General features: G+C 40.2%; 1 protein-coding gene across 1 annotated transcript; it reads left to right on the top strand.

The window, feature by feature from the left end:
- Positions 1–2,318: 2,318 nt before the first annotated feature.
- Positions 2,319–25,424, top strand: cerkl (CERK like autophagy regulator). Its single transcript, XM_029530772.1, has 15 exons — positions 2,319–2,422; positions 2,592–2,648; positions 4,530–4,639; positions 9,654–9,884; positions 15,829–15,960; positions 16,706–16,769; positions 18,439–18,569; positions 19,410–19,484; positions 21,815–21,992; positions 22,100–22,165; positions 22,547–22,584; positions 22,708–22,816; positions 22,893–22,989; positions 24,456–24,652; positions 25,168–25,424. The coding sequence occupies exons 1-15, from the start codon at positions 2,319–2,321 to the stop codon at positions 25,244–25,246; spliced, it is 1,668 nt and encodes a 555-aa protein (XP_029386632.1). The 3' UTR covers positions 25,247–25,424.
- Positions 25,425–25,528: the final 104 nt, after the last annotated feature.

Raw genomic sequence — 25,528 nt, 5'->3', positions numbered from 1 at the left:
TATTTCATTTTCCAAATAAAGCAGGTGAAAAACTCTTTCACAATTGTCGCATAAGAACCTTTTTTCTCCAATTTTGGTCGTGCCATGCTTCGTGAGCAGCTTGCTGCAGACCTTGTATAGATTGAGCCTGAATGAAGTAATCCCAGCATTTCAAAAACAGAGTGACTTTCTGCCATGTGCGCTGATTACTTGCCCGATCAACCAACGACCTTGCTGTTGAAAGATTAGATGTGGAATTTGACGAAGTAAAGGCTGACGCAGTCCCCTGTCCATTGAAATGTAGTGGGATGAACTAAACCTATAGTGTGAGAAAACACAACATATGAGAAAAAAAACAAAATCCATCTCATAAACCTTCAGATATGGTTAAATTAAAAGCTTTGAATGCCTTCCTAAGAATCTGACATTTAGGTGACAACCATTTTTGAATTTTAGGTTCAAAACTTTTTAAGTTCAAAACCAAACATATATCTACTTACAGAGAAAACCCTGAAAACACTGTTAACATGTTAACAGCATCATCACCCTGACTGAAGGATAGAACCAGGATTACTGTGTGTCTGTGTGTGTGTGTGTGTGTGTGTGTGTGTGTGTGTGTGTGTGTGTGTGTGTGTGAAGGGCACAGATGTTCGTTCTGCAGGCAAGACTTTAATTTATGAAAATGATCTCGTTTATGCATGAGGGCCCCCCCCTCCATACATACTGCTGTCCTGCTGTGTGCGTGTGTAAACGTGCACACGCGTATGTGTGTGTATGTGTTGAAGTGTGTAAGTCAACAGGGACAATATGGTTGCCATATCCCACCATTTAGCCTCCCTGTTGAAGTGGAATAATAATGAGAGAAAGTCAGACTGCAGCATAAAGCTTCACTCACTAATATAACAAATTCTATTTCAACAATATTTCAGTCTAATACACTAAATGCAGAAATCTTTAACAAAAACATCAAGAATAAAAAAAAAAAAAAAAAAAAAAAAAAACTATGAAATGAAACTGTAAAATTAATGTCAAGGCACTTGTAAATGTCCGGTATAAACATCATGTGGAAATTTATCATTACACTTAGACACAGCTACTGTAGTAGCAGCAGTAGTATTAGCAGTATTAATAGCAGCATTAGCTTTTGTCTTCCAGATAGAGGTTTTGTGTTTCAGTCTGTTGGCTGATCATAACACTGATTAATGCAGCTTAATCTCCACCATCTGTCATCAACACACACACAAACTGTGTGTTCATAGTTGATGAGGTATTAATTCCACAGCCAGGACGCATCCCACTTTCTGATTGGTTGGCAGGTGTCTGTTAAAATCATATACAGGAAGATGAGAGCTTCAACAATGACCGTCCAAAGTATATTAACCTGCAGGAAACCATAAGAACAGTACTGACTTCACACCTGGTTAGCACTGGCCTGTAACCATGATCATGAGTTAAACTAACTACAGACAGACTGAAAGGTGTGGCCACACCTTTTGTTTGTGGTACTTGGTAATTGACTCACTGCTGGGTTGGACTACTGTGTACTGATTATAATTTTTGAAGTTGCTGAAATAATGGGTTTTCCCTTTCTCTTTTGTGTTAACTGTTTTAATTTGGAACTGCATTAATCATGAGAAACAAAACTGCATATCCATGTTTCATGTCAGCATGACTGAAGGAATTAAAGAAACAGCACCAGAGAAAATAACAGTGTGTGCCAATCTAGTGATTACATCCTATGTTCAGCTCTTTTATCTCTGTTTTTCATCTCCAACAACCCCTGAAGGAGCTATTTGGCTCTTTGGCCATTAAATGCTTCACTTTGTTCACCAGCAAATTGCTGAGGGGGCCAGTCTGATGTTTGATTCTGTAAGCTTTTTTTTTTTTCATAGATTTTCGAGACTCATCTGAAGAAGCCAAAATTCTCCAGGGGGACTTCTTTTAGACAGATGAGACCAAATAATGCCATTCACACAATGACTGTGAATTAAATCTCATGACTATCAAATAATTTTGGGGCAAAAGGAATGGCCAGTGTCAGACAGATGGTTATTTACTGTTTCTTTTTGTGTAAGAAGCAGTAGTGGGATACAACAATGCCATTGGCTGGTATCTTTAATTCGAACACTGAAAACATTAATATAAATATGTCATATATAAGTAATAAAACATTATTATAATATTAACATTATCTGCACGAGATGAGTTTTTCTAGGTTTACCCTGAGCACATTTTTCTCAAAACACAATAAAAACAAAAAAAAAGTATTTTCAGATTTTCTTTTAAGCTTTCATTCACTCTGTGCGCGCTCCCGCATATTCAAAGAACGTACGCGCGTCATGCATTCCGTGCACGAGCTGTGTCCACGCGATAAAGCTGATGCCAGTCACCATAGCGACAAGACCCCGGAAATACACCGTAACCTGGCGGTGATCAGCTTACTGTACGTTTATCTTTCGCTTTGTTTATCGGAGAGGGACCTTGTGTTGTTTGTTTGTTTATTTGTTTGGTTCGATAAACATGTCGGAGCCCGAGGAGGAGCTGCAGAGAGGCAGCACGACGAAGAAGAAAAAGGAGAAACGGAGCGGCAAGAAGAAGAAGAAGAAGAAGAAGAGGGAGCAGAAGGAGCTGGAGGAGGAAGACGCTGAGCAGCAGGAGGAAGAGGACAGGTGAGCTTCCTTTAGCTCCATCTTCTACACAGAACCAGAGAAGGGTGGAGGTTAAACTTACTTAAATAAAATAATTCGTTTCTTCAGGTAAAGTGCGAAAGAAATCGCGCAAACCTTTTCAAAGTAAAAGCCCCGTCGTTAAAACTTCACTGAATTACAAACAAAATTACAAACAAAAGAATGGGTCCTTATATATATATATATATATTATTTTTTTTTTTTTGTGCATTCCTTCGCAAAGTGTTTTATCTTCCTCTTGATCCATAGGGACTGTCCAGTCATAACACAGTTTAGGGAAATATGAAATATATATAATATAAAATATCATTGTAGGAGGAGATGATCTGACATTTTAAGTGATGCAATTATTCCTGACAGCTTCTTTCAAAAGGCCAAACTCCATGAATATAAACCGCAGCTGCTCTGGGTGTAGGTGTGGCTGCAGCTATGATGTTATGGACATGGCTGAACTGTACTCCTGACTGCTCCTGTTCATACGATTCAAGAAAGCATTAATAAGTCATACAATGTCTTCCTATCGACTATAACAGATGCATTGTTACACCCATTATTAACTAATGTTGCAGAAATCACAAATGAATCAGCAACAGCAATAGCTAGAGCTGGAGCATCCCTAAGATTTTTCTTTCTTTTTACTATTTTCTACGTTGTTGCTAAAGAAGTCATAACTATAAAATTGTTAAACTTAATTATTTCATATTTTAGATCCCTCAAAGCAGACAGTTTCACACTTTCAGGCATATCTTAACCAACTTCATGAGGTAGTCAACTGCAACGGATTTCACTTAACAGTTATACTTAGCCAAATGCTAAATGCTGTGAAATTTCATGCCCTATTAAAGTGTTTGAGACCAAATGTGTTATGCCATCATTATATTAAGACTTTATGGTCAGCCAAACTAGATACTGTCAAGAACTTTCAAGGTTTCCTAAAGCGCTCAAGCAGAAGCCATTGAATAGTATAATGAAAGTGGCTCTTGTGTTGACAGCGCAAAGGAACAAAGATAAAAAGTAATTTCTCCTTCAGAGTATAAATTCAATAGAGTTACAAGTTTCAGGAATCACCAATTAACAACACCCCATATTGAAGCTTACATAAATGTTTCTCAGAGCTCAAGTTGCAGACGCAGTTCAACATCAATTGTTAAGGGGAGACCCATCAATCAGGACTTCGGATTGAATTGATGACACATTTACAAAGAACAGGTTTGAGCTAAGAACACAAGTCATCAACAGAAGTAGACCAATAGAAACTTGGACTTTGGCCACTTTTGCATGTTGTTCCCACTGTGAAGCATGAAGGAGGAGAAGGTGTGATTGTGTGGCACTGCTTTGCTGGTGACACTGCATTCAGGGCACGCTTAACCAGCTGGCTACCACAACACACTGCAGTGACACACCATTCAATTTGATTTGCACTTAGCAGGACCATCATTTGTTTTTCAACAAAACAATGACCCCAAACTCTCCTCCAGTAAGACCCATTTGACCAATAGGGAGAGTGATGGAGTGCCGCACAGGATGACCTTGCCTCCAAAAAAATCTGAGTTGGACGGCAGAGTGAAGGAAAAGCAGCCAACAAGTGCTCAGCATATGTGGGAACTCTATTGGAAAACAGTCAGTGAGGCTGAATGGGAGAATGCCAAGAGTGTGCAAAACTGCTATCAAAGCAAATGGTGACTGCTTTTAAGAAATGTAAAAAAATACTGTGCAAGGTGCCCTGACTTTTTTTATGTGTTAATTTTGAAATTTGACAGTGTGAGTATATAATGTAAAATGAAAATTGATTGATTTTAATTGATAGAGACATGACAATGGCCTCTGATTGCTTGAAATATATTTTGTGTGTTCATGTTTCAGTCAATGTATTGTGCTACGTGGGATTTTCAAACTGGGGAAGAAGAGCCACGATGTATTGCTCACCCGAACCAGACTAACCTGGACCCCCATCACCCCTGAGAACCCCACAGGTCAGTTATTGCAGTGACGGGTTGTCATGGTGATCGCTGCCGACAGGCAGACAGACTGTGTATGTGTCTAGGCAGCTGGTGCTGTAATGGAGAAGTTCTGTCATGTTGAGACCACCTGAAAGTCGACATCTGGACACATACATCCACTACATGGGAGATAAAATGAGTGTTTTCCATGGCTCTTTTTCAGAAAACAAACCTGTTTTGAATTTTTACAAAATGAAAACTAAATAATTTGTGTAACTTGTGCAATAGGACCTCAGCATATTAGGGGTGAGTGATACCACAAAAGTTACCAGAGCCAACATCATCAATATTGTTGAAAGCAACTGATAAACAATACAACTATGATATAAGGGAGAAAAATATGTCCCTAATGAACACATTATTTAATCTTCCAAGATAATGTTAACATGTAAAAAACTATTGGTGAAATCCGTGAGTACATTAAAAGTCATAAAGAAAAAGAAATTTGATGATTTTTCTTCTCCACCTTGAGAAGTTGGACTCACTGTAGATGCAGGTCACCATCTTCCATGTAGCATCTTGTCCATACTTGTTTTCTGCAGCTTTGATCAAAGCAGATGCCTCCATACAAAATCTGTGTGACTAAAAGCATCAGCAAAATCTGGATTTTAGGACAGCTACATTTCCAACAAGCTAAAAACAAATCACATACAGTTTTTCATTTTTATTCTGTGAAAGGAAACATTTCTGAAAAGGATGGAGCTAAAAGGAGTTTTCCTCAGTTTGGAATAGATAGTGTGACTCTTTGTGGTAATATTATTTATATAGCTTTGGTAATGTCCTCTGTTGTGTGTTAGTTTTTGGTTCAAAACCGTTCAGACAGAACTGGTTAGTGGAGCAGGATGAAGGTGTAAATACAGTGTGTGTATGTGTGTATGTGAAGCCAATCTGTTTTGCTGTATTTCATCCAAGCTAATGTCATTAAGCCAGAACTTTGTGTGTGTGTGTCCGTGTGTTGGCAGCAGTAGAGAGCAGTTGGTTCAGCCCGTGGGGGGTTATTAGAGTCTCTCAGTGAGAGGGGATTAACACACACTTACACGCACACACACACACACACACACACACACACACAGTCAGCCTGTCAGCATGCTGTGTGTGTGTTGATTATATATTTCTATATAAATGGATCAGCTGTTGTTGTTTATTTCTACACATTAATTCATTCCATCTCACCCAACAACCTGTCTGTCTCTCTGTATGTGAGACCTGAGACCTGAGGTATCTTACCTTCAGTCAGTACAGTATGAAAACCTTTCAAATGCCTCCCACACCATTAGTTCACAAGAAATCAATGTTCATTGTTCTGTTCTGATGCAAATCATTGAACATACATGCTCATGGATTTAAAAGTGTCAATAGGAATGAGATATTTGAGTAATCTTCTGTATAGTCATTGGGAAAAAAGCATCTGCTAAATGTGTAATTGTAAATGTAAATGTAGTTCAACCTGCTGTTTTAATTCAATCTTCCTTCATCTGCAGCTTCATGAAATTTTCTCCAGCTGTGCGAAGCAGGTCTGCCTCCTTTATCCAGGGCACCGTGAAACATCATGCCAATCAGCAGATATTTAGTCTGTGTTCAGTCTTTAAATATAAAAAACTGTCCAGGTCATTAGTCTAGAATTGGGATGCTCGGCTTTCCTGCAGTCAGTAAAGTATCTGGTCAAGTGTGAAAGAATGATAACTGATCAATTTACAAGCAATCAATGATATCACAGTGATGGAGCAGGTTATGTGACCACTGTCATCAGTGACACTAAGGGAGTGATGTAGAGTTGCAGCCTCAATGTGCCAGTGTGTTTGTGCGTGTAAACCACGAGCCATTACACCCCACAGTCAGCCACATGGTCTGGTCACCATGGGACTGGACTGGCACTGTGTGTGTGTGTGTATGCCTGGTGTTTTGTTGTCCTTACAAGTCCAATTTATTTATAGCGGCTAGAGGCTGTTGGATGTATTTCTGTTGTTATTACAGAGCAAAAGGAAGCTTGTACGATAATACTAACCTTACGTAATACATATATATTTGCTTGTGTTTGTGTGTGTGGTTTTTCTATGGCTATTTGGACATTTCATTCAGTCCTCACAACAAAGAGATGCTGGATTAAGATTTAATTGTAGTGTAAGGTTTTGCCGGTTAGATGCAATGATTATGGCTATAGTAAAGGGCCAGGGAATGAATTATGTCAGTAACCTCACACACACCAACCTGTGTGTGTGTGTGTGTTAGCGCAGTGGGTTGGTGAGGGCATGATGGGAGGAAGCTCATCTCCATCTGGAACCAGCTAATACACTACCTGTGATGGCTGATGCACAGCATGTATGTGTGTTGTGTGTTGTGTCCAGCAGCTCTGTCGGTTCTGTCAGCTCAGATCAGAGTCATCTCTATTGGGGTGGATGGAAAATCTGTCTCACTCTTGAATGAACATAGACATTTTTCTTCTACATTTGTTGTCTGGACAGAATTTGTGTTGACATTTCTTTTACACATTTATTGTTTCCATCCCTTTTGAACCTTGTTTCCAGCTGTAGCAGGTAGCAGGCAGCTGACAAACCCAAAGTATGTACACTATCTGCTCAGTTCTAACGACAGATTAGTAATTAGGTGGTGAAAATAGTGTAAGAATAAGCTTCTTGAGAGCTATATTTGTGTCATTTCTGACTTAAACATGCATTCAAGAAATTTTAACAGACAGCTCCAAATTAGTCCTGCAACTAGAACTCACATTTCACAAAACCGAACACAGCTGTTTGTTACAATATTAAATGACATATGGATGGTGGCCTCTCTGGGTGGACAAGGGGTGGGTGGTTATGGGTATATGATATTTGACAACAGCATGGATAAATGAACTGTCACTAATTCTAACTATAGACGATAGCTTTGTGCCATCTGACTTGTTCAAAACTGTTTATATTTTGCAGGTTTAATAATATAAAATATACTGTAATTGTGGAACTTGCATTTATTGAGAAATATGGTACATTAATAAACACCTGCACTTATTAAATAATACAAAAAGTCCTTAAATTTCAACATGATATTTATAGAGTATACCTATAGATCTCAAAGGGGGGGGATTGTGTAGTATAATCCACTCAATTCTAATCACAAAATATGCCTCCACTTAAAATTAGAGTGTTTTTCATCACTGTTCATTGAATTGTCAAACAATATGAGATTATTATAAATAAAATAATAATGACCGGACTTCTTCAGAGATTAAACATGCTGGGTGGATCAGCTTTGAAGGCATCAATACAAAGATCTGTAGCTATAAATATCTGTTATAAAGTAAATACAAAATAGGTTACACTTTGGTTTGGGCTCTAACCTCTTTTATATATCACATAATATTGAATACTATATTCTGTCTATTGAAGGGTTTAAATCTAAAAAGATGAACAATTAAAAAATCTGAATGGATTTAGCATTTCTAATGATCAAAGTGGATTAATATATTTCTCCATGGACAGATGTTTGTCCAAAGTCATTTTTGACATCAGTAACATAATAACATAAACAAATAAGGATTAATTTCATCTTTGAGTAATCTGTGGATTATTTTAGAAATCCTCAGCTAGGTTCACTAGGTACACTTGCTCAATAAATTCTATTGGCTGATCCACAATATCAAAAACATAACAAAAACATATGCACATATGGACATTAACACAGATTTTGCTTGCTCAATTCACTTCTCTTGGCCATGCTGACCAAAAAAGCTTTCTCCCCAATTTTATGTGGTTAGGGGTAGTTAATGTGTTCAGTGTAGGATGGTATCGTAAAAATGTTAAGTCTCAACATCCTCTATCAAATCATTAAATAGTTTAGATGTGTCTGTAATAACAATTGCTAGGGAAGACTTTACACAGGCAGACAAAAGGGTACTGTAGTTTTGTTTAGTTTTTTTTCCTTTTACAAAGTAATTGTTGTTTAAGATGACTAATCATTTCATATGATTATTTTAACCCTGTGCTCAAACACACTTTCTAGGCACTGAGAGCAAGATACAATCTGACAAATACAAAATGTGAGCTATAAGTCAAAATTCTGAATAAAAAAATATATAATTGACCCTGTTTCCATTTGGATGTGCTTTGTGCAAAGTTTTCAGATGTCTCTTTCATGAAGTTGGTCTACTGGGAAATACATTTTGTTCTCTTCTGGGGACTTATTTAGTTGTTGTGCTACAGTCAGCCATTCGGAAAAACGGCAAACAGATTGTCTCTGCAGCTCGATTATTGACATGCAAGGTGTGAGTAATGTGTGTCTGCACGTGCGTGCGTATGTTATGTAACTCCGAAGTTTGCTGACATTATCCTCAGAAGATCAGATGAGTAATCAGAAGTGAACCAATGAGATTTCAGATTTCCCCCCGATTATACTGAATGATTGACAGGTGTTACTACACAGTCTACGGATCAATGGATTAGTGATTAATGGAGTTAATTATATTATGTAAAGTGACCACAGATAAATCTAGCTACTTCTTGTAGTAGTAGTAGCCAATGGTTCACAGGGAGGACAGAATAATGTGAACATCCCTAAGTAATTCACAAAAAAGAGTTATTATTATTATAGTAATATTATTTTTGGATGCCAAAATAAAACACTAAATAGTGACTTTGCAGACACAACTACATGGAATAAAACATAGCATAGTAATAATAGCTGTTATAACAGAAAATAATAAAAAAAAAACAAACAAACAAACAAGAAAACAAGAAAAAAAAGTCAAACAAAATGGTGAATGGTTTTTCATGTGCCACCAGCATAGAGATAAGACTAGGAAGTGTTTATCCTACCTTAGCATAAAGGCAGGAGCATAATCCTGTTTCTGCTTCTCTCTGAAACATGGACATGACCGAAGTTAGCACCAGACACTTCATAGTCAGCAATAAGTTTTAAAGAATTACACTGTTATTGAAGTAACATGTATGTTGTGTTCAGGTATTGTGCATTATATTTTTCCTTACCTCTGCAGGTGAGGCCTGTGTGCCAGAGCCAGGTGTGGTGCTGCTGCAGAATGTGTTCGCAGTGAAGGTAAAGCGGCGGCGAGCAGCGGGCCAGGAGTCAGGAGGACCCGTACTTGGTGTGGCTCTGTTCTACAGCAGGAGGAGAGGGAAGAGGCTCGAGGAGGACACTCTGCACCTCCATAATGCTTCTGCCGAACACACACATACCTGGTACAACACCCTGAAGGAGCTGCTCACAGGTACCACACACAATCAGATACACCGTCTTCATAATCGACAGCAGACCCATGGAAACCCTCTTCACCTAGACCTGCATAAACGAATATACAAACACCACAAGCAGCAGCAGTGGAAAATAACATTAAGAAGATTACAATGACGAATCATTTCCAGCCACTGCACCAACAATAAGATGTCCATACCTACAGGACAGCAATAATTGAAATAAAAATAATAATAATAAATAAACGTGGGTAGATCTTAGTAGTGAGCTGAAAAGTTCAGATCTTGTGACTGTTGTGAATCCCTTCATCAGCGCTGAGACCTCAAATAATTTTTCTTTGGTGTAAAGCAGTTCTTCAAAATTTAAACTGTCGGCAATTATGTTTCTTAAACACATCAAATCATTTGCATATTATCATTGGTTGATGTCGAGTAGAATCAAACAAAAACCCACACTGATTCCCAAAATACCCTGATGATGTTGACAAGTGGAAACCTTTAGTGTTATAAACCAGTTAAAATGCTTGACTTTGATAAATCATACCTAAACTGTCTGCCCAGTGGCCTAACTTTGAGTGACTGGAAATACATATTTTTTTGTGGTTCAGATTATGTGACCATCAAACTACAGATATAACACCTATAGTCTTATTAAACAACAAACTGAGTAAGAGTAAGAGCTTGTCTGTGTTACATAACAGCCCAAATACACGACTCATTACTTCTGTGGACGTCATACTGTAAGATTATAAGATTATAAATAACCACTCCATCAAGTAATCTGTTGTAATTAGCATGAAGCATTGTATATATTAACCTGCCCATTTGAACAAAATCACAGTGAAGAACCAGTCTTACAGGTTGTCTTTGTACTGACTCTAAAACAAGACGATTTATAATAGCCATGTTATTTTGTTTTTCGAATTTTAGAGCTTTGATTTGCCAGTCTGAGGGTGGTGATGACAATAGGATTTTACCGCATCTCATTAATTGTCTACTTGCCCCCAAAATCCCTGTTGTGCTTTCTGCCTCATTAAAATCTGACCTTCTAAAATCTTCTCCAATAGACCTTCATGAGTAATGATTTTGTAACTTCTATCTGCCTGGTCTTTTCCTTGGGCAAAGGAACTTGGGTCAGTCCGAATGATCCGAATGAGAGGATTTCACCTCAAGAGTTTTTTCTTGGTGATTCAAATATACACGTTATCCATCCCATATCAATCAAATCCACTTGTGCCCACTTGTTGCCTGTATTCCTGTGGGTGACATGATAGGAGATAAGATTCGCCAACTATGCCGTGTCTGAGGATTAGCTAGTTTTCAGACAGTGGCAGCTGATCGGATTATAATTTCAATATTTATATCAGCTTTTTCATCACTCAGTTTAATAAAGTGAGTCACCATTACATCAGACACAAGAGCTAATCTGGTAATCCACCAGTACAAAGAGACACAGATTACACACACACACACACACACACACATTCAGCAGTACTCAGTAACATGGTGTAATCAGTTGATTCATTTTGTCTGTGAGAGAGATTAGCTAAATTACAACTGCCCACGTGAACATGTGTCTCTGTTGCATCTTAATTTAAAATCAGTCTTCAAATGCACGCTGATGCAAACTGCAAGGACAAAATGATGTGACAGAAGCTGAAGACAGTCTTCTGGTTTCAGACTTTCCACCTGATTTCTGGAGGTAGCTTTTTTTCTTGGATTAACAATGGATACAGTTACTAGGTTTAATGGAAAGCACCTGATTAATAATGTTCAGGACACTGCTGTGCGCTGAAGTTCCCAGACACTGGTTTACCATGTGTACTGAAGGGGGCGGGGCCTGGCTGACACTTAACACACAATAGAAATGTTGTGATTGAATGTGTGTATGGATTTAACTCTCACACATGCACGTACACACACAGACACACTTTACATTTCAGATTTTCTACGTTCATCCAGTGATGTCAGCTCCAACAGAGACATTACAAGCTATCCATAAATGAAGAGGTCATAGGTCACGCATGCATGCTCCCATTGTCCTGTCACCATGGCATCGGTCTGACAGGTTATCGCTGGTCACCTGTCTGTCTATCTGTCCATCTGTTCATCAAACCAGATTACCCATGAGGCCCAGCAGCAAAGTCACAACTTCTTTAAGTTTGTGGCCTCTGTCGTTCTCCGTCTCTCACACACACACACACGAATGGGTTGCAGGTCTTGTGTCAGCTCACATGGTCACACTGCACATCAAACTGTGATGGCTTTTGTGACTTTACACACCGCAGCGGACAAGTTTGCCGTGTGTGTGTACGTGGAAGGTAAACACACACATATGGTGGCTGTGCTGCTGTGAGGACATTAAGCCTATTTTCCAGCCAGAGGTCAGTGTGAAAAGCGTATTGTTTTGTCAATCGTGGTGTTGCAGAGCTGGCAGTCCGCTGCCACTTCTTAACCTTCAGGTCCGAACATTCACCAGCACAATGGTGAGCAGAGAGCAGACACTTCCTGTTTTCAGAGGGTTATTCTGTGTCATTTGCTGCATGAAGCAGCTGCAGAATGCTGTGCTGAGAGTGAATGGCAGTCAGAGTGACAAAAGGCGAGCAGCGATGCTGTAAAGAGTCTGTTTCCATACGCACAGTCAGTTGGTGGGATGGATTGACTGCAGTTGTTTAACAGTACAACAGGCAGACTGACAGCCCCGCGGTGGAGTTCATGGGGCGGTCGGACTGAGCTTGCCCTGGCCGCCAGGTGCCGTCACGACTCCTCCCAGATCAATTGTCTTGTCAATCCAATGCCACTTTCCTGTTCGCTTACAGAGCTGTTAGATTTGGCTCACTGTGACAAAGTATAATCTATGGGAGGTGGTGATGGCTGGTTGGTAATGCTATAACCTGTTGTGAGGTCAAAATGACATTAGCGCACATTGTGTGGCAAGCAGGAGTGAAGTTTGATAGCATTTTATCAAATTCAAATCCTTTTTCGGTCCCTTATTGAATTTCAGGCAGAAGCATAACAGCATTGAATAACTGATAGTGAAAATAAGAGAAGTGAAGTGTATGAAATGCATTATTAAATAAATATTCATGTCTAGTCTGATGAATACATCTGATGAATACATCAGACTAGAAGAACACTCACTCAACATCAAAATGTCCAAACACACATCAGATGCTTTCAGGACTCTTCATTCATCTCTTGCTTGTTTAAGTTATGATGCTATAAAACAGAAGAGCAGCAGAAATAGGGACTACCAGATGAGGAACCATATGACCACATCAATGATTATTTGAGTATCAATACATTTTTTTCCAATCACTTACAACAGTTCAGCTTCTCACCTCAAAATATCAACTCAACTGAGTCAATATTGTTCTCATCTAGTTTGTATCTTCAGTTTCAGTCAGTGGACTGAAACTTAATGTGGACTCAATGTGTGTGTGTGTGTGTGTGTGTGTGTGTGTCTGTGTGTCTGTGTGTGCGCGTTACATATTAACCAATGTCCATGAAGTCACTGACTGTATCCATAGTGATGTGCCTACCTGCCTCTTTTAATATTCAGGTAAAACATGTCAGGAAAAGGACAAAAAGTTTTCTGTACAGTAGCACACATCTCTACCTATATGGTCCAAAAGGTCCATCTGCTTGAAACTGTTTAAACATGATTGAAAATGTTTTAAATAATGTGACAATATTGTTTTATCCATCAACTGACTGTTCGAGGTATGAAATGAAAGTTGAAATGATCTATCAATGTTCCACAAGGTTCAAGTGAACACAAACAAATTCTTTAACACATGAAGAAATAAATAAGGAATTGAGTTGAGTTGAGGAAATATAAAATATCCAGAGTCTAACCAGTGGATTTATTGATGATTATGATTTGTGCCATTACTTTTTGTAATGTGGTCAAAGTGACCTTTGAATATCTTGTTTTGTCCAACAGCAATCAAAATATATCAAATGTACTCTATGGAACAGAGAAAAGCAGCCATTTCACCCTCGGAGAAGCAGAAACGAGAGCTTAGAGTGAATTAAAGCTCAGGCTTCTGCTCTGTCAGAAACTTAACACTTCTCCTTCGCAACATCAGGATTGTTTACCATGGTAACGCTCTAGCAGTGCCATAGCAACCTGTCACTGGCCGAGGATCTGAGATGATCTGATGGATACTTGATCTCTCTACATCTCTGTGTCTATCTGCTGTTCTTCGAAAGATATCAACATAGTGAATGACATCATCTCCTGTAAGACTGTGTGTGTGTGTGTGTGTGTGTGTGTGTGACAGAGAGAGCCTTAATTGTGAATTGAAAGAAAGAAAGAGAAAAGGTGAAACCCACTCTTCCTTTAAGATACCTTAAAATAATTAGAACAAACAGTTGACAAGCATTCTTTGACAAATGCCGCTCCTTTTTGTTCTCATTGTGGCTCTTCGCCACAGTAAATTGTGTCTTTTGCTCGGATTTGTAGTCAGATTTGTGGAGTGGAGACTGGACTTGATTTGGAGAAAACATGCTTTTTACAACCTAATCGCGCCAGTCGTGAACAAGCAGTTTAACTACCTTAATTTCCTGCATAAGCTCATTGTCACAGCAACCACTGGGCCTAACCAGCATCCTCACTACAATAACTAACTTCCATTTTTTTTTTCCCAGGACACTCACATGCTCCTGTCTCTTTCACCTTCTGCAGTAGCTTTGCTTCATGCCTCTTATTTTTCAACTCTTCCCTGGGAAAAGTTTCAGGTGGAAGGGAACTTTTAAAGGAACTCAGAAACTTAGTAACAAGAGCCGATATTTAATTAATGTGTAACAGTTAACAAGGCTGTACTCCCTATCATAGTACTTTTGGATGGATCAGGAACTATCAGGGTGGAATAATAAAATAATATATAGTAATATAATATTTTAAGTAGAAATGCCAAACGTTTGATGCTCTCCCGTCCTCATCTGAGACGTTTCTGCTTTCCTTTGTCTTAAATGAAATAGTTTGAACATTTGCATACGATTTTACTGTAGAAATAAAAGTTTGCATCAGGTAAATGTTGTAGGGGTTTGACCAAACACAGGACTCATGTTTGTGAGACTTGTGAAGGGCCTCAGTTATTTGGGGCACCAAAGTGGTGGAGCTTCTGGTAATGGTGGGGGTCCAGTAGAGTGAACAATGGTGGGGGTGTGAGGTAGCTCCTCCTCACAGGAACTCCTGAGAGCCCGGACAGAGCCATGGGGAGGAGTGATGGCAGGAGGTGCACTGTGTGTATGTGTGTGGGGTCATTAACAGGGCGAGGTCACGGCCTTTTGGGAGCAGATTATTGTAATGAGCAGGATAATGGAGCCGGTGTGTGTGTGCCTGTGTGTGTGTGTGTTTGTGTGTATTGATCTGTGCTGGTCTATGGGGATTTATAATGCGGTCTCTAAATCTGTCTAATGATGAGCTGTAGAGGGGTTCAGTGTGTGTCTGTGTGCTCCTGTCGTTCAGAGGTGATACCATATAACAACACACGGAGCATCAACTCCTCTAAATACAATTCATCTGTCCAGAATTTGCCAATCAAAAACAGAGCTGTGGGAACGTCTCTCATCACTCATTCATACTTTGTGATGGACTTTTCTCTATTTCACAATAAGCTGAGGTGGCCGCGTTATGTTTGTCTTTAAACATTTTGCATCTGAAGAAAAATGTGGTGTCTCATATAAATTAAAGATGATAGGGATGTCATTAGCTTTGTAGATTTTCTGGTCGCAGACAGATGTGCTGCTGGGTGAGATGTAAAATCTCTTGTTATTGGGCTTATCATTGTGGAAACATGAAATTTAATACAACTTTGGTGCAATTGTATCAATTAGATGCATTGACATCTCAATGGAGGACCACAGTTTGGACCAAAGAAAACTATTAGTAATATAAAGCTGCAGCAGACCAAACCTCTTACTCTTTGTTTGTTTTCATGTGTGTGTGTGCAGGATTCAGCAGCCGGCCCAAATATCTGAAGGTGTTCATCAACCCCAGCAGCCACAAGAAGGAGGCCGTTCACATCTACAGGGAACATGTCGCTCCGCTCTTCAAGATGGCGGATATCCGCACCGATATCACCGGTCAGTCCATTCCACTGTTTCCTTATCAACTGACTGGTTTTACAACATTACTATGGATAGTTTTTTTATGCTTTTCCGTGGCAGTGGACAGATATGATGATGGAATGATGTTATGCCTCACATGTGTTATGACAATATTCTGATTTGGCAATGAACTCTTGCAGCAGTTTGAGTCTTTATCGACATGAGGGAAGATGTGAAGTCTGTATGTGGAGAGGAGGTCCTAAGGTCAGAGTTAATGGCAGTCTCTGGTCGCTAGGTAACCTGATACAGGGGGCGGAGCCAAGCCCATCTGTTGTGACACAGGGAGACAACCTTCTCCTCTCCTCTCCTTGTTTCCTTTCTTTTTCTCCTTTTGTCTCCTTTCCTTTCCTTGTCTTGTCTTCCCTCTCCTCCGTCATCTACTCCTTTACTTTCCTCCTATGCTCTCTTGCATCCTTTCCATCTCCTTGTCTCATCTCCTTTGTTTGCTTTCCTATCATCTTCTTTCCTTGTCTCCCTTTTCGTTTTTTACTTCCTTTCCTTTCTTCCTCTGTGTTCTCCTGCTGTACTCCTCTTTCCTCTCCTCCTCTGAGCAGATGGTGTGATATCCGTTGTCCGACTTTTTTTTGGCAGCTATTGAACACACACTTAAGTACATGTGACCACACACATGCATGAACACTCTGTCTCAATGTCCCTCCATCTGTTTATCTCTCATTTTTGCTTACTCACTCTCTTTTTCTCTACCTGTCTCTCTCTCCAGTGACAGAGAGGAAGGGTCACGCTCTCTCAGTGATGAAGGAATGCAAGCTGGATGAATATGATGGGTTAGTGGTCTTTACTCATTTTACAACATATGTTGGGGCTAAATCAACCATATATTATAAAATAAAGGATTAGCAGTTTAAAGCTATTTTGTTTTATTAAAGAATGACGACCCCACGGGTTAGCAGTAGAAGATGAATGTATGAATGAATGAATAAAGAATGAAGAGTCTTCAGGGACATACTTTATTTTTTGCATTGGCCTGGTGACATTAGTGTTCGTGTCTGGAAATAGTGGATTCATCCTTTACTGTAGCTCTGTGAGTTGAAGGTCAATCTTATAATTGCAGTTTATTGTGTAATGGTGCAGATTTACTATTGAAATTATTTGTAACTTTTGAAAGAATGATTCCCTGATTTCAGACAGAGGGAGACACAAAAGCAGCTTCTCAATTTTAGCCAGCAGCCATGGATTTCAGAGGCTGGAGGTCAGAGGCTAAAAGTCGGCAGCTTGTGAACCTCGATGAAGAACACCAGGGTGTTCTTGTTTTTATTGCAGTGGAGACCAAACAAAGAACAAAGAACCAAATTTTAGATTAGTTAGTTGAAGGTAAAGAATTATCAACATATCAAAAGTGGCATCGTCCTTTAATAAGGAACTGAACTGAACCAGTTCAATAAACAGCAGTTTACTCTGAGAGCCTGACACTAAAACATACTGACCCAGACTGCTCACACGCACACGCATACGCACACGCACACACACACACACACACACGCGCAGCATCAGGTGAAGTCAAATGCCAAATATCAACTGAGTTAACTTCTTCAATAAAAGTGAACGGATTATGTAACTGAAACAAATAGCAACTATAACTGCAAACACAAAAGCATTGATCAGGTCTCTCATCACTCTATCTGGGATGGCCCATCTCCGTGTGTGTACATGCATGTGTGTATGTAAGCTTCTTTTGTGCTCAGCCCTCATAAAGCTTAATGTGCTTATAGAAGATTAGCTCAGTGTTGCTAAGCTAGCTGCTGAGTGTGTGTGTGTGTGTGTGTTTGTGTGTTTGTGTGAAACTGCTCTGGTGAGGATTTGGTTGAAACCTACATTTGCCAATTAGGCTGGCTGTCACCGTGGCAACCGAAGCTTCAGGTAATCCCATACACAGGGGGTGGTGGGTCACTTCACCTCACAGAACCTTCAATGAGCTCCAGGAAACAGAGACAAACCAAGCACAGACACCACAGCTGACAAACTCTGCTCACCTGCACAAAACCTGACATTATATGTCGAATCATGATTAAAATTCAACACAACATCCAAAGTAAAGGCACATCTGTAAGGAGAAACTGGGTTGAATACTTCTACGTTGTTGTGTTGACTGTTTGACTTGCCACAAACTGCCAAAAAGTCACACACCTTTAAAATATGGAATGTTTCAAAAACTATGATGTTTCGTTTTGTACACGTTTAATAGTTCACGTCTGCACTGTTCAAGTGTCAGCAAGAAGCTGTGTGAATTATAAATCTGAGGGGCAAAATGTCATGTTGACGAGTTGAAGCAATATATGGCGCTTCATTTTTACTGTGTTCAGGAACACTGGATTTCAGAATTTACAATAAAGTTGAGAGGAGCTTCATTTTGAGCTGGGACACTGAGGAACTTTTACAGAGACACAAATGATTTCTACCTGTACTGACTCTGGTCTGTCTCCACCCATCTGTCAGGCTGGTGTGTGTTGGAGGGGACGGCTCCGTGGCAGAGATGTGTCACGCTCTGGTCCTCAGAGCTCAGCTGGATGCAAACTATCCAGAGAAACCAGTAAAACCAGTGCTGTCCCTGGGGATCATTCCTGCAGGTGAGACACGGGACACCCACATCAAGACCTACACTGTGCAGACCCACAGCGTGTAGACCCACACTGTGCAGAACCACAGCGTGTAGACCCACACTGTGCAGAACCACAGCGTGTAGACCCACACTGTGCAGACCCATAGCGCGTAGACCCACACTGTGTAGACCCACGTGTGTAGACCTATGTGTGTAGACCCACACTGTGTAGACCCACACTGTGCAGACCCACACTGTGCAGAACCACAGCGTGTAGACCCACAGCGTGTAGACCCACACTGTGCAGACCCACACTGTGCAGACCCACACTGTGCAGACCCACAGCGTGTAGACCCACACTGTGCAGACCCACACTGTGCAGACCCACACTGTGCAGAACCACAGCGTGTAGACCCACAGCGTGTAGACCCACACTGTGCAGACCCACACTGTGCAGAACCACAGCGTGTAGACCCACACTGTGCAGACCCACACTGTGCAGACCCACACTGTGCAGACCCACACTGTGCAGAACCACAGCGTGTTGACCCACAGCGTGTAGACCCACACTGTGTAGACCCACACTGTGCAGAACCACAGCGTGTAGACCCACACTGTGCAGACCCATAGCGCGTAGACCCACAGCACATAGACCCACACTGTGTAGACCCACGTGTGTAGACCCATGTGTGTAGACCCACACTGTGTAGACTCACAGTGCGTATACACACAGCGCGTAGACCACAGCACATAGACCCACACTGTGCAGACCCACACTGTGCAGACCCACAGCGTGTAGACCCAAACAGCAAACATCCATGTCACACATCAGCTCTCAGGTCGTGTTGATGTCTGTTTATCATTCCAGGGTCGACAGATGTGATCCCCTGCTCTGTTCATGGAGTCAGAGATCCAGTCACTGCAGCACTGCACATTGTCCTGGGTAGGTTCTACTGGTTCCACATTACATCAGTGTTCATTGCTCAGACCATATGCTGCCATATTAGCTCAGGTTGGTTTAACGTCTGATCTGTCACATTAAATTCATGGTTTGATTCCATCTGGTTTTTGATGCTGATGAATCAATAAGGCAGTCTTTAAATCTCACTCTGCAAAATGTATCTTCTATAGATTTATAGTCACCAGTGAGAGTCATCAGGGATGGATTATATCTGATATCAATCTATAATCAGCCCCAATCGTTGTCGTAATTTCATTTACTTGGGAGCCAGTCAGGTGCTTGTGTTCCTGCTGAGCTTTGATGTGATTAGATGATGGTCATTCATGAGCTAATAGCAATCAAGCGAGCCTACAACGACAGGAGTTGAGGATCAGGCGGTGAGAAACAGGTGTCTGACTGCAGCATCACTTTCACTCTAAATCACAGCTTTGCTCATTTTGGCCATGCCCCCTTTACCAGGCTCCCCTCTCAGGTAACCTGCCCACCATTCAGCCAACAGCAGCCGAGGTTGTTGTGAATGAATGACAGTTTGTGGTGACGTGGGGGCTCATTAACACTAATTACGCTGGAAGCTGTGTATTTATGTGTGTGACAGATGGGAGTAGACGGGAACGGTTTAATAATAATAACAGTTAAAATTACCAGGCAGGAAGCTGTTCCCACGGACACCAGGTTAGGTCAGGTGAGTTCAGCTGTGTTTACAACTCAACACTGTGAACATACCTGAACAGTGGCAACAGAACTGTTAAATTATTAGGTAGAAACAATTGTAAAAAAAATAATAGAATAAAATAAATAAATATTGCTGAGACTAAAGAGCGAGGGCTCAGTGCAGCTCTGCAGAATGGAAATGAAAGCAGAGGCTCAAACACACACAGCTTTTCACAACTTCTACTGCTCCGTTCAGCTGAAGAAAATATCTCCAGAGTCTGTTTCAGTTCTAAATCCTTCATAATGTTTTGAACAACAAGCTTCTCCATTGTAGCATTAAAGCAATCATTTAGCTCAGCACAAAGAAACAGGAAGCAGCTGATTAGGCTCTGTCCACCTTTGGCTCACTGATCGACAAGTTTTAAACAGTTTGTAAACAAATATGGCAATATGATACAACATTTAATTTGGTTTTATTTACCGTAGGTAGGAGAAAATATAGGAAAAACATATATAACAATAAATGCTCTTTTATATATATTAAGTCAGACAACATCATAAATATTTAGATTCATTTTGAAAAATAGTCCTGAGCTGTGAATGCATCAGTTTTGTTTTGTTTTTTTTTAATAAAAAAAGGTGAATAAAACAAATATTAGGGCAGCTTGCAGACAATCTATTTTTTTCTTGTACTTCATAAATAAAACTCCACCTGGAGTTTATACGGTCTAAACCAATATTGGTTGCACTTTAAAGAAGGTTTGATCTCACTGACACACTGACCATCTCAGCTTTAATCCTCACAACACACAGATAACAAGCCATATGGTGAGGAAATCAGATTCTGTCCAAAGAGACAGACAGGCGGGCAGTCAGATAGACAGGTGGGGAGACAGCAGTTCAGTAGGTTACAGCAGGTATGTGGCCAGATGGCAGAGTGTGTGTGTGTGTGTGTGTGCCTGAAATGGTGAAATATGTTTGATGAGATTGTTTGTTTTTATCTCAGCTGCTTCTATTGTTGGTAACTTTAGTTAAGACTTTGTTATTGCAGTTGTGAGTTATTAATATGAATAATAATGTTATTATTACTAATCACTTCTAACCACAGTAACAATATTCCTAAAAAAAAAAAATCAATAAATCAATGTTTTACATTTAAATTGTATTTAAAAGTTAAAAGTAAAAAAATTAAACAATAAAAAATTACACAATTTGTCAATTAAAGTCAATTGCAGTGGCACAATAGAAGATTAGAAGAATAAAAAAAATCTCATCAGAGTGAAATGGAAAATGGCTCAACAAATAAATCATGACAAGAAGAAGCGTTTAACTTAAGTGGCCTCAGTAAGTAGCAGCAGACATGTTTGTCCTAAATCTGCTGTGAATGACCTGTGAATTCTGATGCTTCAGAGTCGGTCAGACTGGACTGATGTAGAGCCAGAAACTGCTCCCTCCGCTGCAAACACACACACACACACACCCTGTAAGGAGGCCAAGTGGTCTTATGGTGAGCATCTCATTAATATTCATGAGAAGCAGCACTCCAAATGTGGGTGGTAGAAGGAGGTCAGGAGTGTGTGTGTGTGTGTGTGTGTGAGATGATTATTCATCATCACAATGATCCCTGTCAAACATCTGTATTTGCCTCCCTCACCTCCCAGGTCACCTGCAGCAGGTGGACATGTGCAGCTTCTCGTCTCTCGGGCACTTGGTGCGCTTCGGATTCTCTGCCATGTTTGGCTTTGGTGGGCGGAGCTTAGCACGGGCAGAGAAGAAGAGGTGGATGTCATCATCCCGGCGACGAGAGTATGCTCTGGTGAAGACACTGGCTAGACTGAGGTAACACAGAGACATCTGTTTGAGTCATATGGATCTATACGATCAGCTCACAAACACCTCTGTTGTGATTTAAAAAAAAGGACATTTGCTTTCTGTGTCTCCCTCAGACCAGAGGACTGTCAGCTGTCTTTCCTCCCAGCAAAGAAATCAACCAAGAATCTGTTTGAACATCGGTAATGAGACAAAAGGAAGATCAGTGTTCAAATGAAAAAATTATTATTCATCACATAATCCAATTATTTTAGCTCAGCATCAACACTGGAAACAGGGAACCAGCTCATCTCGCTCACTCATTAACTGCTTTGTTTTGAGTGAGTGAGTGCTTAAAGCTTCATGTATCAGACAGATATGAAATGTCTCGTCATAAAAACTGTCACAAGGAGTTTTTTTTTTTTTTTTTTTTTTCTGAAAATATCGAACCAAAACTTTCTTTCTGTTCTGAATGGCCATTTAGCCAGTGAAGTAGAGGTGTATGATTCACGGGATTCACCGTCATGTTTAACTCTAATATACCATGTTTCAAACTTGAAACTAAATTTGATCTCTCTCCTCAGAGGCGAGAGCCAGGATCTGGACCAGGATCCAGAGTCAGGTGAGACATATCCATCTTTAGTTGGAGACTTTGTGTCTTTGGACAGAAATTCAGAGTTGGTTCAGGTTTTTGTTGTCACTGACTCATCTGCCTTTATTATTTATCTTTCTGTGGTGAATTCAGAGGGGGAAGAGTCTTGGATAACCAGGCAAGGGCTGTATCTGAGTATCAGCATCATGTCTATCCCCTGTCTGAGTCCACACGCACCTCGAGGACTGGCCCCCAACACCAGGTACGCACCTGTATGTTCCTAACGCAAGGTTTCCTGTGTTATGGGGCCTTAACGTCCTCTTTCCTGTTTTTGGCAGTTTGGCAAATGGCAGCGCGGCGCTGATCACAGTGGGAAACACTTCCAGGTCAGAGTTCATCAAACACCTGAAGAGATACAGCAGCTCTAGTGGACAGGTGAGAATCCAGTAATCAACAGACAACACAAACATTTCTCTGAGACGCTGTCAATCAGCTGCTGGAGAGAAAACATGAAGCTGCTTCCTCTCTTCTTTACAAACGAAGACTGAGTATAGTTTAAAGGTATCATAAAACATGTTAGCATCAGAGTTTAAGGAATCAGTATTTTGTCTACCAGGAACTGGATCCAAAAGTGACCTCATCAATGTGTCGTGGTACATTTACTCAAGTACTGTACATCATGTACTTCAGTATGATTTTAAGGTACTTGTACTTATATTGAAGGTTTCTAGTTACTGTATTTTGTGATTTTTTGCACAAAATATAATAAAAAAATAAATGATGGATTATTTTAGGCTACGATAAGACTTATATATTAAGTAATTAAAATGAGCTCAGACCTCAGATGCTAATCTAAAAAAACAAACAAACCCAAACTAGATAATGACTAGTTTAGCCCGGTTCAGGCAGGCCTGACCCATCAGACCACACACTAACCCACTTACTAAATATACAGTGTGGCGCTCACTGTCCTGCAGAGTAAACAGGCTGTTTACTCACTGACCTACATCTGGACGGACAGCTTAACGTTAAACATGACGAGACAGGACATCCTGATGAGGCAGGACACATATAACCATGACAACCCTGGTTTGAGTCCCACTGTGGACGTTGAACTTTACCTGAGTCTGAGTCTCACCAGGTGAGGTCTGAAGGAAACACTGAAAGTAAAGCAGCATTTACAGCAATAAAATGCCCTTCATAATTCACCCAGGGCTGAGAAGGCTGGTCACAGTCTAAACCGCTAAGTCAGAGGTGTCCTGCTCCAACGCATTCAAATGATTATCTCGTCATCAAGCTCTGCTGAAGTCTGATCAGGAGTCACTCATTTGAATCAGGAAACATCCAGGACCGGATTTGGTTATTCTGTTTTTTATATTAAAAATCAAAAAACAGCATATCAACTAAAACAAGCTGAAGAAAAATAACTTAAATAACTCCTTTTAGAAATATAATCAGAGCAACAAAATAATTGAAATCAATTAAATAGATTACAATTTTAAGGTAAAATTAAGTTCTTTTAATTTTTAATGATGTCAAAATGTTTTGTTTGTAAAGTCTTTTAAAAAAGGACCTATAGTAAAGAATACGCTGAAGTAGAAGTATGAGGTGTCCTTAAAATACCGAGTTAAATGAAATACCCGAATCTGTCATCAAAACTGTGAGGTCATCCCTTCAGCTTTAATTCACCTGCGGAGGACAGAGACAGAGAGGACATTCACTCAGTCTTTGCTGCCCCCTGTTGGAGTCTCCTGACAACAGGACAGTCAACGGGAAGAAACCCGGCCACTGCTTTCGTCACCTCAGATGACCTTTGACATGCACACACCACCACCACTCTCCTCCTCCTGCGTTCACACCAGCCGGCCCGTCCCCCTTTATGTCTCACTGTCTGTCTGCAGTTCAGCTTCTCCTTCGTAGAGACACATCCAGTGTCAGCAGTGAGGATCCGTCCCCGTTCCTCGATCGGTTCATCAGAGGAGGAGAGTGAGGAAGACGGGGAATCCAAATCCACGGCCATCATCGAATCAGAGGGAGCTGCCCTCCCCTGGAACATCGATGGAGAGCTAGTGGAAATCACCAACGAAGTGCTCATCAGGTACGGTGATTTATCCCTGAAGGGGAAAAAAAACAACTGATAACTGCTGTACGTGGTGAAACACAACTGCAAACAATGACCCACCTACCTAATATTTAATAAATTAATACATTTATTTAATATGCCGGTTAGATTTTTTTGAGGTATTAGAAAATCCAAAATCACCAAATTAAAAACATTTAATAAATGAGTATGAATATTTTAGATTTGGTCATTTGCTTTTATGCTTTATGCTTTTTTTTTCTATGGAATATTTAAACAAAAAGTTCCTATGAAGTAGTCGTGTTCACAGTACCAGGATTATTTTTTTTATATTTTATTATATCTAAAGACTCGTCCAGATGAATATGGTTGAGTTTTTTTTCCAGGTCAAAGTGAGCACCATAAACTAAAAGAAAAGTCAGGCCTGTCTTTCTTTGGGAGAGTTGACCTTTGTGTTCCATTTGAATATGTGCTATAATGAAATCAGTGCTCCACAGTACCTGTGTCCATCCTGTGTGTGTGTTTGTTTTCAGGGTGCACCCACGGCTCATCACCTTGTATGGAGAGGAGGTGGACGAAGCTGAGTCGACCATTTCCTGCAGCTGCATCTGAGTCCAGCTGAAGGCGCTGTGTGTTTTATTTATTTTTTTTTTTTTTTGATTGGGGCTTTCATAGTTACCACAATGACAGTGGCCTTTTGGTCACTATGGTTACCATGGCTATGCGTATCAATAACAAACTTTCATTCGACAAAGCTAACTGATACAAAAACAGATTTCCTATTAAAGCTGCTCTCATTTTTTTTCACTTGATTGATTATTGCAGCTTTAAGAGAACTTGTGTTCTAACTGTGCTTTATCTGTTTGTTGTTGAGCTGATTGATTGTGGATATTT

This window comes from Echeneis naucrates, chromosome 21, assembly GCF_900963305.1.
Source record: "Echeneis naucrates chromosome 21, fEcheNa1.1, whole genome shotgun sequence".
NCBI lineage: Eukaryota > Metazoa > Chordata > Actinopteri > Carangiformes > Echeneidae > Echeneis > Echeneis naucrates.
Note: the sequence above shows the minus strand (reverse complement) of the source record. Positions and strands in the feature narration are given on the sequence as shown.

What these genes read in the sequence shown, in the direction of transcription:
- cerkl (XM_029530772.1), top strand. Translation starts at nt 2,319, where the DNA reads ATGCATTCCGTGCACGAGCTGTGTCCACGCGATAAAGCTGATGCCAGT. An exon ending in CACCCCTGAGAACCCCACAG is followed by an intron (nt 4,640 to 9,653) that starts GTCAGTTATTGC and finishes TTACCTCTGCAG; the next exon opens with GTGAGGCCTGTGTGCCAGAG. An exon ending in TATCCGCACCGATATCACCG is followed by an intron (nt 15,961 to 16,705) that starts GTCAGTCCATTC and finishes CTCTCTCTCCAG; the next exon opens with TGACAGAGAGGAAGGGTCAC.